We start from the raw sequence: 15313 nt of genomic DNA on the forward strand, positions 1-15313 counted from the left end.
TTGTTATATTATGTCCAGGGTTTTCAGTTGTACTTAGCAGGGGAGAGCAGGGAGAAATTATTCTAAGCCACCTTGTCCCCTAAGTGTGTTTTATGATGTTTCGTCAATATTTGCAACAACATTTTTCTTGGACAGAATAAAAAAAACAGAATCAGAGACCTTAAGCACTAGAAGGATCCATCTAGTCTGATTTTCTCATTCTATAGAAAAGGCAGTGAGTCTGTGAGACCAATCGCCTTACTTTCCACAAAGCCATAGAGCTACACAGCCATAGGGCTAAGAATAAGACCACAGACAGACACATTCACCCAGTGTTGTACAGCTTTCAGTATGTTCTTTCACCATCAGATGAAGATAATCCTGGGCCTAGATCTTCTTTCCTTAATCACTGAAATATTCATTAACATAGTGTGATTTTCAGCTAATCCAGAGCATGCACTGCAAGACAGAACAGAGTAATACTTTGGAAGAAAATGAAGGTGGTATCTTAGGTGATGTATGTTTGCAAATTCTCTTCAGAGTAATTACTGAGTTTCTAGTACATGAATACATAGAGAAATACCTCTTGACATACACTAAATTTATATTTTGATGCATGAAAATCAGGATGTTGTATATACTTTAGAAAGCTCCCAAATACACTTTATCTATATAGCCAATGTATTAAAAGTAACTTGGTAACTAATGTACATTACATAGGGCCACTTGAATATATCATAGCAAAAGGTCCCACAGTATTTGATGTATGCCCACTGAGTTTTATCTGATAAAGAAAAACACTATGAAATTTTAGAAGAAATGACATTTCCACGTTGTTTAAAGAATGTTGTTTCCTGTTTTCTAGATGTTGGAAAATTGCCAATTGAGATACTTCATTTTACTCTCTTAAAAGTGAATTTGGTATTGTTAAAATGGATTCAGCATGCATGCTATAACTTTAATCAAATTTACATCTTACATATGTATTAGATAACCATAGTAAGAGACTTAACATAATCATGAGTAATGTCAAAAAAAAGGAAAAGCTCTAAAACTTTTAATTTCTCCCAGGGGAATTTACTATTTTATATCATCAGCTGTATATTAAGTTATGGAAAGAATACTTGAAGTGATAGGATATTAATTTACAAGGACAGGGTATTTTTTTAAAGCACAGATTATCAAATATTTCAGAAGTTCAGGGCCTACAAATGGCCATATGAGTTTACATGAGCCTCAGTCTTTCCTTCTAAATGAAATGAAGACAATATTTTATAAAAAGTTTTATCTAAGAAATCTGGCTTTGAACTTAAGCACCATGCCCAGCATATTCCTGTGGTGTTCAGTAGTGCCCTAAGGACGTGGTTCTAGGCACATGCCAGTCAGATGAGAGATTAGCCATCTGTGTTCATGGCTAGTCCTTCACAACAGTACACACAGGACCTATGGCACAAAGTGACTAGTCCTTCCAGCAAGACCTTCCCATAGTGCCCTCTGAGACTGTTGACGTCAGTCATCACAAGAAGCCTAAGATTCCCAGGCCATTGTCGGGATCTAGGTTCTTGTCCCCATGGGATCTGAGTACAACCTTTAACCTGACCTCCCACTTCCCACCCTCCCAGCTCAAGAAAACTTTCCACTGTGCCCTTGAAGAACTCACGGCACAGCATCAACAAATCCCCTATATTCTCAGCTTCTTTACTGAGCAATCCTTCCTCTTCCCTTAATTCAGTGCTTCTCAATCCTGGCTGCATTTCAGAATCACTTGGGGAGCATCTTAGAGCTCCCAGTTCCTGGGCCTCATCCCACACCAATATCTCTGGGGGTGGGACCCAGACCTCAGTAGGCTTAAAGCCCCCAGATGAGTCCAGTGTGCACAAGGGTGAGTACCCCTGGGCTGACACCCTGTGCTCGGTCTTCAGGGGCTGTTCCCCAGACAGAACTCTCGTCAGGAGGCCCTTGCTCTCCCACAGCTCTGGTACCAGTAGGACTGCGGTGAGCAGGCCATTTGGTTTTTTTCACTGCCACCTCCAAATACTAAATATCTCTCCCCTAAAATCTCACAGCTTTCAAATTCTGGGAAGTTCTTGGAACACATGGAGACCTCTTTACATGCCTGTTTCTTTGCATTTACTTTTTCTCTACAGTGAGGCTCTGAATGTGTCAGTCATCTAAAAAGAAAAGTTCCCTTCTTTCTTTAAAACTCATTTCATTGGTCATCTCAGCCATTCCACAAAGTCCTCCTCTGTCTCTCTAAGCTTAAAAGTATTGATAAAATCCTTCTTCCACAGTGCTTTCATCTTATAGCGCTACTTTAGTACTCATCAGACTGCTGGTGAGGAACAGCTGCCATCATACTGTGAGACACTGGTGGCATAAATAGGAAAATTCTGAGTACATTAGCCTACAGGGAGCCCCAATTGATCAAATACGGTACTAATATAAAATTGAAAAGATTATGCTTTGTATCAAAAAAATCTTTTCTTTAGTAAAGATAATTACACTGAAGCTGCAGCTCTATCACAATTGCCATAAGAAATCTGGCACGAGATCAACACTATTAAAGGGATTTACCTACTGACGTACCAAATGGGCCCTTAGCAGAGAACCGACCTACATGACAAGCACCAACTCTGTAGATGGCATGCTTTTCACTCAGTTTATACGCACACAGTGAGTCACAGTTAGTTTTCAACTAACTCTCATTTTAATACTGCTCCCTACAAAACAGTTAACCTTAATTACCTTTTAGTCATTTATGCTATGAATCAGTCTTTTTTTGTTCAAGTGTGCCACCTCTTCTGAGCTAAGCCAAAATACCATGCCCTGCTCTCTAGCCTGTCCACAGGAAAACGTGGGACCCCAACCATTTGATTCTTCGTACAGTTACTGAGTCCTTCTTGATCTTACCTACAGTATGAAAAAGAAAAAGATCTGTTTCTTTGAATGTATTCCTTCTCCTAACGCCAGGGCCCCATTTGTATAACTTAATCCAGATGTTCATATCCCAGTGGTGCTTGGTATAAGTAGAGGCCAGATAAATGGTGTTTTATGCTGAAAACTTATACCACATCTCTCTCACTTGGTAACAGTAGAGATACACTTTTGGTATATGTAGAAATAATCAAAATATACCTTTGTGTGCGTAGCTACAAACACACAAACTCTTTCCTCTTATATACTTAAAACCTGCAAGTACATCACTGATTGGACACATAGTTTTAAAAAGTGTTCCTTTCTGGAGAATAAAATCTTTTCTTGTTTATTATAATCTAGTTTTCCCCATTTTGCAAGTTAAATAACATGGAAATTTTTAATCCAAGAATAATCCAAACACATTTTCTGTTAATCTCTTCTTAGAATTACTAATAAATATAATGATTTTAGTTATACCAGGCTTCCTGGTTTCTACCCTAGGTACTACAGTTTAAGCCCCATAAAAGAAACCTCTGTAATTAAGTACAGGGTAGGGCAAAAGAAGTTTACAGTTGTGAGTACACAAAACAGAGTTTTTTCATGTATTACTATTTCTTAGTTACTATATTATTTTCCATACAAACAACTGTAAACTACTTTTGCCCCACCCTGTAGTTCCTAGTATGTACAATTTTTCCCAAAGTCAGGACGATTGTCCACATATACAAAGGAACATTTAAAAAATTAACCTCGCAGAAGAATTTAGAGTGTTTAATGGTAAAAGTGACCTCATAAGAGAGAAAGCAAGAAGGAATAGAAAAGTGAGGAAGAAAACACAACACACTGAAAACAACAATTTGAAATCCCAAGCTAATGTGCAGTAAACTTTCTTTTTCACTTTCAGCTCTTCTAGAAAAAACTATTGGCATAAGATATAAAAATTTAACTTTAATCACATAATATAGAGATGAGGTGACAGATGAAAGAGGTTTGGAAATGTTCTTACCAATACCTTAAGACTGGTGTATAATAATGTTTCCTAAACACTAAGCCTTCCGGATATTAATAGGTATTTTATAAATAAAGAGATGAATGGTCACACAAGCTAGGAAATTGCCAGCTTTAACAAAATTGACCAGGTTTCTTTACTGTAGAACTTCAAAGCTTTTCATAGGCTCATATGCACTGGGAATCTCCCAGAGCAGGAATCTCCCAACAGCCTGCAAATGTGTCTTACCACAGAGCCCTAGTAATGTCTCCCAAAAGACTTTTATCACAAGTAGTTTGGGAAAGAGAATACTCAGGTGCCTCATACAGGTGGTTAGGTGAATTTTCCTTGGGGCCAATATTCAGAATTTAATCCTGCACAAAGACTAAAGACAACAGTGTGTTTATTACACAGGACCTCCTCTTTTGAATGTGTGTGCCCCACTTACAGTGAATGAAAGGTGGAGAGTGAGGGGAGAGAAGTGGCGTGGGGCTTTCTGCCTGCATATCTTACACACCTGTTTCTGTAGTCTAAGATCTCCATAGTTAGGCAGCTGAGTTGAAGGTTTGGGTTGAGCACTGGGCTCACTGTTTGCACTGTGATGGGAAATCTGGTAGACAAAGAAGCAGTCTCATACATTAACAGAGACTTGAGAATTCCCAGTTCCCATCAGATCCTCCATTACTTAAACCCCAAAGCAGGCAGGAAGCCCACCTAAAGCAGCTCAGATGAGGACTGCTGATAGCAGCAGTACATTTCACAACCAGGAAGTAACTATTGGCTCTTTCACAGCAGGAGAAAGATAAGGAGGCTGGGCACAAAGGCCCTTTCAGACAGGTCTTCCACTCATTCATCCAGGTGGCTCCCAAGCCCCGGTTTGAAAGCAGCAGCTGGCAGAATGCCCACTAATTTTGCTGTGACAAAGTCCAGGTTTACTGTTGGTGCAAATCCAGAGCCTCATCTCATCTAGGTGCTTCTTAAGGGGACATGGTGAAAGCCTCAATTGTCAGTGCAATGGATCACTATCTTCCTGTACACAGAGACACTCTGACTCCAACGATGGGGAGGGGAGAGACCTGCAGGAGATGGATACCCTCTACAGCCAAGTATAAACTAGTACACATTTGCTTGGTTGCTTACTGAGGAACTTTCCCTTTTCCACATGAGTTTAGGGAACTGGATGGATAAGAAGAAATTGGACTACTTTCTGCTCTCTTGGAAACCTGACTAGCCAGTTCTGTGCTGACCCAACACTGCAAAGGAAGGACACTGGTAAGACAACTTCTCTACTACCCAACAGTTAACAGAAATCAACATGTCTCTTACCTGTGATGGACAAGGCCTTGGAGGAAGCGCAGGCGGCGGGGGTAACAATCCTGACTTAGTGGCTGAAAAGAAAAACATATACTGTTAAGAACCACCAAAAACAAAACACCCTTCTAGTTGTTAACTAGAAATAGCAATAGCATTCAACATGTTTAAGTTTTTAAAATCCATCTGGAGGCTTGCCCTGGCCACTGCGGCTCAGTTGTTGGTACATCATCCCACAGACCAAAGATCGCAGGTTCAATTCCCAGTCAGGGCACATACCAAGGTTGAGGGTTCAATCCCCAATCCAGGCATGAACAAGGGGGTGGCTGATCAATGTTTCTCTGTCCGTCTGTTTCTCTCTGTGTCTCCCGCCCTCCCTCTCAAAAAGCAATGAAAAAATTTCCTTGGATGAGGATAAAAATGAAAATCCATCTGAAGGCTTAATATATTTTTTAAAGAGTACATGCTTTTTCTAATCCTTTCCATTTGCATGCTACCCAAAATCCAAGTATTTATATAGGAAATATTTATGTAGGCTGTTGTGATTAAGGTGTAAAATGGTAAGAAAAAGATGCCTTCTGATCAAAAGACTAGAACCCAGCAGAGGAAAAACAGTGGATCACTCAGTATTCTGCTATTAATTTTTTAGTTTCAAATAATTTAGGTCATTTCTTCTCCCTAGCTCTGGGCCATTACACTGCTCATTGGTTTAGCAAGTAGGCTGCAGAAACTGAGAGCCAGAATCCCAAAGAAGCAGCAACACTACCCTGTGAGTGAGTAGGTCCAGCAGCAGCAGTAGGAGAGGCTGAAAGTGATAGACTAAAATTATATTTAGGGATTCCTCAAAGATCTCAATTTTCTTTTGTATCCCTAATCCTAATTATCATGAATAATTTAATCTGTTTCTAAAATAACCTGGCTGGCCCATATGAAGGGTCTTTTGAAAGAAACTTTCAGTCTAATTTTTTTTTAATTTTACGAGATATAAAGGAAATTTTAGTTAAGCCAAAACTGTCTGAATTGTAGCTTAATGAAAATAAACATCTGCTATTGAATCACAATGCTCATAATCACAAAGAAATAAGTTTATTATCACATACCGGCAAGTTAAACCACATTTTTTACAAACTCCTTAGAAAAGCGCAGTATGCTCAATATAACTATACATAGTTTATTTGCAAATCTGTAATGTGTGCTAATATTTAGATAATTTTCTGTGCCTTACAGATAAATCATAGCAATGTGCCATGAACACAGAAATTTTTGCAAATCACTTTTGATTTGACCTAGCTAGATCAGACAAGCTAGAAGATGGAGTTCAGGGCTTTCCACAAACATAACTCGGTAATTTCACAGAGATTTTCATTCCGAGCCAGTGCACAAATGTGGTACAACCGTGGGCCCATCAATGGTTTGTTTCAATCTGTCTTTCATTAAAATTTATGAAATACATCAGTTGGTCAAAACTCCAGAGGTGATGAGACCTTAAACAGCCTTCAATAACAAAGCACAAAGCAACAGAGAATTACAAAAGCCTCAGGAATATCCTCATCAGTGCCCCTGTGCTATGTGTCCTCAGGGACTGGGCCTTTACATTACCAGTTACTTTAAAAACAAAATGAAAATTCAAACAAAAAAATCTATTACCTGTTTATAAGGAAAAAGCCTTGTACCAGAATAAAGTATTTGTTAAAATAACCTTTTATTAACAAAAGAAGACTAAGAAATAATGCCATTTAATGAAATCGACTTCTGCTTCCACTCAAAATGGGGTAACAGAGACCAGATTTACTCTCCCTTTTGAAAGAGCCAAAAATCAACTTATGTTTTTTAATAAGAAACAACAGTTTAAGACCCTAAAACAAAACATAAAAAAACAGTTTTCGAGACACTCAGAAATCAGGCAACAAAAGACTGTCATCTCTGAGAGAGAAGAAACAATCATGTGACCGGCTGTCCCTGCCTACTGCCCTGAGAGTTACTAGAAACAGGATCCGCATCCAGATTCATGTCTAACTGCATTTTTACCATTATTTAACTTTAAAAATCAAATACCCTATCTTGGTAAAAGATGATGTGAGGGTCTGTTTCTAAATATACATGTGAATAAAATTATATCATCTACACATAGTCACAGTTTTGTTTCCTCTTTTCAGTAACTTTATTTATTTTTGGTTTTTTATTTTACTTACCTGGCTAGAACATCTACGTAAAGTTGAATTACAATGGTGATAAGGCAGGGGTGTCAAACTCCTTTTAACAGGGGGCCACATCAGCCTTGCAGTAGCCTTCGAAGGGCCGAATGTAATTTCAATTCCTTAACAGTTAAAGAATAATTACATTTTTACAGTCCTAAAATTATTTCAGTCCTTTGAAGGCAACAGTGAGGCTGATGTGGCTCCCCCAGTGAAAATGAGTTTGATACCCCTGTGATAAAGGCATTCTTGTCTTCCTGATCTCAAAGGTAAGGCTTTCACTATTTCATTATTAAATGTGGTGTTTCCTTTAGGGTTGTTGTAGATATCCTTTAATGGGCTTTAAAAATTCCTATCTATCTTTATTTTGAGATTTTTTTTCATGATAACCTGTTGAGTTTTAACCAAAGCTGCATCTCCATCCACTGAGATGATGGTATAATTTTTTTCCTTACAAGTTGTTGACATGATAAATTATATTATGAATTTTTTTAATATTAACCCACCCTTGAAGACCTAGGACTATCTCAACTGATAGATTTAGTTGGCAAAGATATTATTCAGGATTTTTGCAACTATATTTGTAAGCTTGACAAGGGAGTTTCCTTTCTCATCTGGTCCTCTGTTATACTTGGATTTGGCTGGAGAATGTTCCCCATCTATACTCTGGAATAGGTTGTATAAGATTGGAAATTTCTGTTGTTGGATGTCAGCAGAAAAGCATTTGGGCCTGAAGTTTTCTTTGAAACAAACTTTTAATGATTTCACTTTGTTGCAGTATTATTCAAACTTTCTAATTCTTAAGTTAGTTTTGATAAATAATTTCCTATGTATTTATTCATTTTGCCTAAATTTTCACTTTTATTGCCATAAAGTTGTTCATTAACACCCTCTTATCATCTCAATTTCTGCATATGTAATTTTATTTTCTTATTTCTAATTCTATTTGTGTCATCGCTCTAGTTTTTCCTCATTAATTTTGCTGGACATTTGTCAGTTTTATTACTCTTTTCAAAGAACCAACTTTTAATTTTTTTTCTTTTTTATACTTTTTTATTGTTGTTCAAGTAGAGTTGTCTCCATTTTACCACCATCACTCTCCCCTGCCCCACCCCCCCACCTCCCACCCTCAATCCTTCCCCCCTTTGCCTTTCTCCATTGGTCCTTTATACATGCTCCTTGATGACCCTTCCCCTTCTTTCTCCCATTACCCCCTCCCCTCCCTCTGGTTATTGGAAGACAAAAAATCCAATTAAAAAATGGGCAATGGACTTGAACAGACACTTCTCCAAGGAGGACATACAGACAGCACAGAGACATATGAAAGGATGCTCAGCATCACTAGCCAGCAGAGAGATGCAAGTTAAAACCACAATGAGATACCACTTCACACCAGTCAGAATGGCTATCATAAAAAATCAAGAAACAGCTAGTTCTGGTGAGGTTGTGGAGAAAAGGGAACCCTAGTACACCATTGGTGGGAATGTAGACTGGTACAGACACTGTAGAAAACAGTATGGAGTTTCCTCAAAAAACTAAAGATGGAAATGCCTTTCGATCCAGTGATCCACTGCTGGGATTATGCTTTAAGAATCCCGAAAGACCAATTCAAAAGAACCTATGCACCTTGATGTTCATAGCAGCAAAATTTACAATAGCCAAGTGCTGGAAGCAACCTAAGTGCCCATCAGTAAATGAGTGGATCATAAAAATGTGGTACATTTACACTATGGAATACTATGCAACAGAAAGAAAGAAGGAGCTCCTACCCTTTGCAACAGCATGGATGGAACTGGAGAGCATTATGCTAAGTGAAATAAGCCAGGTGGTAAAAGACAAATACTGTATGATTGGCCCTATAACTGGACCCTAATCAACAAAACTAATAAGCAAAATATAACCAGACATTGAAATAAAGAGCTGACAGCTTTTAATGTTTTTGAGCCTGTGTATTGTATGCTTGGCTCTCTGTTTCATTAATGCCTGCTCATCTCCTTCCATTTATTTTCTTTGGGATTATCTTAATGTTCTTTTTCTGGCTTAAATTGGTTACTTAGCTCATTAATTTCCAGCTTTTCTCCTTTTCTAACATAAGGGGTCATTTAGGGTTATAAATTTTCTTCCAGGTATCTCTTTAATAGAATCTCATAGGTTTTGATATGTGATGTGATTCAGTTTTAAAATTTTCCTAATTTCCATTTCAATTTCTTTATGGTGTTACCCTCTGTCTGATGTTAATCCTTTAGAATTTCCTTTATTGAGAGCCTATTAGTAACAAGCGTAATCAGTTTATTTAACTGGAAAGTTTTTATTTTACCCTCATTCTTGAAAGATAATTTTATTGGGAGCAGAATTCTACATTGATAGCTACCTTTTTCCAGAACATTGATAGTAACATTTAACTGTCTTCCAGGCTCCATCACTACTATCGAGAAGTCAGGTGTCAATAGAATCAGTGTCTGGGGGGGCTGGTAATCTGTCTTCTCTCTGGTTGCTTTTAAGATCTCTTTGTTTTTGATATTTTGCAATACCAAACTTTACCCTATGTCTGCATGTATAGTTCTTCATTCTGTTTTTCTTTCATCACCTGTGGGGCTTCATTGGAATTTTAGAACCACAAGTCATCCTATTAACTTTAAGAAATTCTCAATGATTCTTTAAATATTGTCTTCTCACCATTTTCTCTCACCTCTCCTTCTGGAGCTCTTTGTGTAACTGCACTGCATTCTGGATCATTTTCTAAGATCTATTGTCCAATTAACCATTTCCCTCTTTAACTGTACTTAGTGTCCTATTAATCCCATCTTTTATTTCAATTACTAAATTTTTCACTTGTAGAAGTTCCATTTGGTCTTTTTTCAAAATGGCTTTTTTAAAAATTTTATCTTTATTATATTACCATATATAGTGGCTTTTTTCATTTTCACAATTTCTTGGCTATTTACTTTCTTCATATTCTTTTCTTCCAACATATTAAACATATTTATATAACATTCTGTGTCTGATAATTTCAAAATCTGAGGGCTTTGAATGTCTTACCATTTTGTTGCTTCTGATAGCTCTCTCTCATTGTGTTACATTTCCTGGAGTGTGTGGCAACCTGTGATTCTGAACACATTCCTTAGAACTTTATCTGTTGTAATATTTTGGGGCTTGGGTAGAAAATGGGTTCCTCCTCTATTACTTCTGCCAGAAATCTGAAGGCATTATCAAACTGGAACCAATTTAATCTAAAATATTGACTTCATACTGTGTAGGATTCCTAGTTTCTGGTGTCCTGAGCTTTTGTTAAATGTCCTATAGGACATTCAGTATAGATAGTAGTTTGAATATTTGCAACTAATCTCACTCTTACCTCATTAATACAACAGTGAAGAAACTATTTAAATTCTCTTGTTTAAACTTTTTAAATTTGGAACTGGAAAGATAGTTGAGTGACTGAATCAGCAGGAGAGAAAGCAGAGAGTAACCAATTTGTAACACAGAAGGCCACCAATTCTCAAAAACTGGTAACATTGAACTCCTCTGGAAGTACGGATAAAATGAAGGGAACAATTAAAAAGTAAATTTACTGATAGTGAATCATACTTCCTATCCTTTGGGAGAAGGGCATACCTTGACAGGCCCCTTCAAGATCTCATTCCAGCTATGCCTCATGCTGTTTTTGGCTTCAGGATCCCTGCTCCTGTGGTTCTTCTGCTTGTAGTGGCCCTTTCCTACCTCACCTAGGTTCCTCAGAATATAGTAAGTGATCAACAAATACCTGGACTAACAAAAGAAGAGCTATAGAATTATGCTCCATCTTCATGTTTTTTAAAAAACTGATTGAAACAGTTTAGGATCAGTTAGATCCTAAGATTTTTATCCCACATTCTGCACAGTTTCAGCATGTTTCTCACGGTAGTAAAAAACTAGAAATATTTTTCTTCTCCAGGAAGAACACCAGACCCAGATGAAGGCATAAGGGTTATATCAAAAACAAGAGAATTAGTAAACGTATGTATTCTGGGTGCTAAGATTCTTCCAGCCTTCTTCCTCTCTGCTTCCAGACTGTTACATCCAGAGAGTAGAAGAATGCGCTCCAGTGAACTGGACCAACCAAGAAGGAAGATCTAGATACTAACATCAAGAGATCGCAAACGAGATGGCCGAGCAAGATCATACTACCCTGAAGCCCACAGTGTAGTCCCATTCATTTATTTTTTTATTCCAGTCAACTTTTTAGCACCCCCTTCTTAAACATAAGCATATGAGGGAGTATCCCCACATACCTACAGAGAAGTTTCTAACCTCAGATAGAGCAATAAAAATAGGAAAAATAACCTCACAGAAACTTTAAATGTATATTATCACTACTGTCAGAATGATCATTCAGTTTATTCCAGAAATATTTAAAAATTTACTATGTGCTAGACACTGTTTCTGGGTGCTGGTAAAAATACCAATGGGAAAAAAACAGGAAGAAAATCTCTACCCTCATGAAACTTATATTCTACTGAGAAGACAGATAATAGGGTCGGAGTTAGGGATGAAATTTTAAATAGAGTCATCAGGGAACGACTCCTTGATAGATAGATGTTATTTGCAAAGATGAAATAATGGGGTACTACTGAAAAAAGAACATTCAAACATTAAAAAGAGCACTTGGGAATTAAAAACATGATAGCAGAAAGGGAAAGCTTAAGTAAGTAGAGTAATATCCAAATAAAAATTCCACAAAGAGAAATAGAAAAAATAGCAGGAAGAAATCCATTAACTAGTTCAAAAAAATTTCCCAGAAATGAAGAATATGAGTTTCTAAGTAAGAGTCCACTGAGTACCCAGGACAATGGAAAAAATAATAGATCTATGGCAGGGCACATCAACATGAAATTTTAAAATACTGGAGTTAGAAGATTCCACAAATTTCCAGCAGAGGGTGGAAGAGGAGGGCAAGCTGCTCATACAAATGATCAGGAGCCCATATGCTTTTAGACTTCTCAATGTACCAGTGGAAGCTAGAATTCATTACAGTAATGCCATAAAAATTCTAAAGAAAACTTATTTCTACCATAATTGTATACCCAAACCAGCAGCCTGCATGATGGTTCAATTAAAGATCTTTTTTAGACATTCAGGGTCTCAAATTAAACTCCATGCATCCTTTCCAAGAAAGCTACTCAAGAATGTTCTCTACCAAAACAAGAGAATAAAGCAAGAAAGAACATGACATGGGTAAATGAGATCCAACATGGGAGAAAGAGGGAGGGAATCCTTGGATAACACTGTAGGGAGATGCCATGATAAAAACTACGTAACACGCATAGAAAAACAATCACTTCAGATTTCTTCGAAAAGATGAAACTAATACCTGATATGTCAGAATTTCATAAGAACTTTGAAAAATTGAGACAGTCTACAGTTGATTCAGGCTCAAGTACATTAAAAAAAACAAGCTGATTACTCACTCCAAGGCAAACAAAAACACTGCGCAAGAAGCAAAGTAAATAATTTACCATATGGCTTATACAGCCATAATAATATAAACACTAATTATTAATCTAACCAAAATTATAATATAACTATACTGAGAGAGCAGAAGAGGGGAAAGGTGCTTGGGGAGGGAAGACAATAGATGATGACTAACACTGAAATGTCAACAAGATGTTCTACAAATATGTTATTTTGAAATATAAAGGAAATACCAAAATAACATAAAAGGTCCTGTAGCAGAGTGTATTCTTCCAAGTCTTTAGGTATATCAATGGCCTTGGAGGGACTTCTCAGACTTCAGTTTGTCCTATCAGTTCAGCATGAAGTTTTGGACCTTCCCCCACCCCACCTGTCATGATAGCAGCTATGACTATTCATTTTCAGCCTCTACCCTCTCCTTCCAGAAGTCATGTTTACTGACTCTCAGTCAAGAGAAGGGAAAACTGACAGTACCCACTCACTTCATTTCACTCCAGATTTGGAGTAGCAGTAAGAAATCTTAAGATTCACCCACTCACTCACATGGCTTCTGAAGGGAGACAAGTAGTTGACAGTGTACCCAAAGCCTCAGGTTTTTCCTTAGTTGCCTATCTTTCCAAAGTAAAAATGACATTAGCTCATGTGTCAGCTCATGTGTCTTTCCTTGTTTGGATGCTGCTGAAAAATCTCTTCCATGTATTTATATTCTGTGTTCATTTCCTTTAATGGTAGGAAATATTAATCTAGCTTCAGTCTACCAATTTTATATCTAATTCATCTTTTTTTCTCCCATAGCACGTAAACACACTGCCTTGTGTTTAGTAAGTATTCACGGTGTGTCAATAACTGGAATTGAATTCAGTAAAAAAATCTCTTCTTATAATATTTTTAGTCCATTCATGACCTTAAATTAGATTCAAATATTTTATCCAGCATGCTCTGATCAATGTTTTTTTGAAAAAAGAAAAAAGAAAATAAAATGTACTTTAATGCCAAGTGAAACTGAAAAAATACTTTGGCTGAATAATCTAGTATACACACGCAAAAGATGACAATGTACCTGTTCATAGTAACAACTGCTTTCCTGTTAAGGGCACAGAAGTAAAGAAGAGAGGGGAGAAGAACACTTTTTCTGCAGACATTAAAAGCCACCACACTCATGAAGCAATTGCAGCTTTATTCATGACATCTTACAGTTAATGAGGTGAGACACCAGATATCAGCAAGGCTTTGTCAAATCAAAAATTTTATAAGTGTAATCATGGAAAAAATAATACATACCCATATCCTGAAATAAGAGTTTAAAAGTTCAGGAAAGAAACTGCCATTTAATTCTGAATTCAGAAAACAGTAATAATTTCCAGTGTTTATTAAACCTGTTGAAAGATGTGCATTTTCTGACACTGATTTGCTAAATCTCAGTTTCTTGCTCTCTTCATCCAAAACTCTAACCTCTAAAGATATTTATCCTCTTACTTCATTATGCTTAGAAATTTCCATGCAAAATATTATTCATAGATATTATGGTCTACTTACTAATTTCCTTCAGATTTTTACAAAGCCCCAAATCAATGACTAAATGAAAACATGTTCTAACTTACTGAGTGGAAATAAAGCAGCAGATGTGGCAATTGAAAGCTTCAAGGAACAGAAAGCCAGTTCTTCAGGGGAGTGAAACTTGGAATAACTTCAACTGTGGAAAAAGGCCCCCACCCTCCCAAACTTGGAATATTTTATGAAGAAAATAAAAGCATTCAAATGCCAAAGGGAAAAAAAACATTTAAAGGATGGAAAATGTTGAAAGAAGCCTGCCAGTGGGACCTACACTTTTAAGTATCAATCAAGTAGAGAGTTAGCCATATGCAAAGCTTCAAGGATTTCATCAGTAAGGACCATTCCTCTTCTTGGCAAATTCATAAAAATGGCTATTTCTTTGTAACAGAAATCACTCTTTCTCTCCTTTATAATCACAAAAGCATGTGAGAGCCTATGCCTATGATGGTTTCATCTGTCATACACACCTATGTACATGATAAAATGTTTGCCAGGACTACCTTTCCAACAATACATGTCTCGATAGCTTGGTTACCCCCTGCTTACCCCCAAAATACAAGCTCATTCAATTCTCTATTAAACAGAACAATTTTTCACCAATTAAAAGAGAAGAACTTACACATGCCTTGGAAATATTCAAATATCAATGACTGAGATTGGAAAAGTAATAAGATAAAAATTTAATAATTCAATTCTTTCATTTTACAAATGAGAAAATTAAGGCCCAGAAAAGTAAAATGACATTACAAAGGTCACAAGGCTATTACGATCAGGCAGCAATCAATATAACATTTTGAACCTAGTGGACAGGTAGTAGTAAAGAGCAGAAAAGGGAACTGAGATGGAGAACAAGAAGCTGGACAGGAGTTATTCTATACCCAGGGAATAAGCATGTCAGAAGGCTGCAAAACATGAAAGT

At 37.0% G+C, this 15313-nt stretch overlaps 1 protein-coding gene across 2 annotated transcripts in view; it reads right to left on the minus strand.

Annotated features, from left to right (window-relative positions):
- REPS2 (RALBP1 associated Eps domain containing 2) overlaps nucleotides 1-15313 on the minus strand; it is a 208679-nt gene that overhangs the window by 49238 nt on the left and 144128 nt on the right. For both annotated transcript variants that reach the window (XM_024569913.3, XM_024569912.3), the window contains exon 14: nucleotides 5210-5271. In XM_024569913.3, coding sequence (XP_024425681.2) covers nucleotides 5210-5271 — 62 coding nt within the window. The remainder of the gene's footprint in view (nucleotides 1-5209; nucleotides 5272-15313) is intronic.

The sequence above is a fragment of the Desmodus rotundus genome, chromosome X, assembly GCF_022682495.2.
Source record: "Desmodus rotundus isolate HL8 chromosome X, HLdesRot8A.1, whole genome shotgun sequence".
NCBI lineage: Eukaryota > Metazoa > Chordata > Mammalia > Chiroptera > Phyllostomidae > Desmodus > Desmodus rotundus.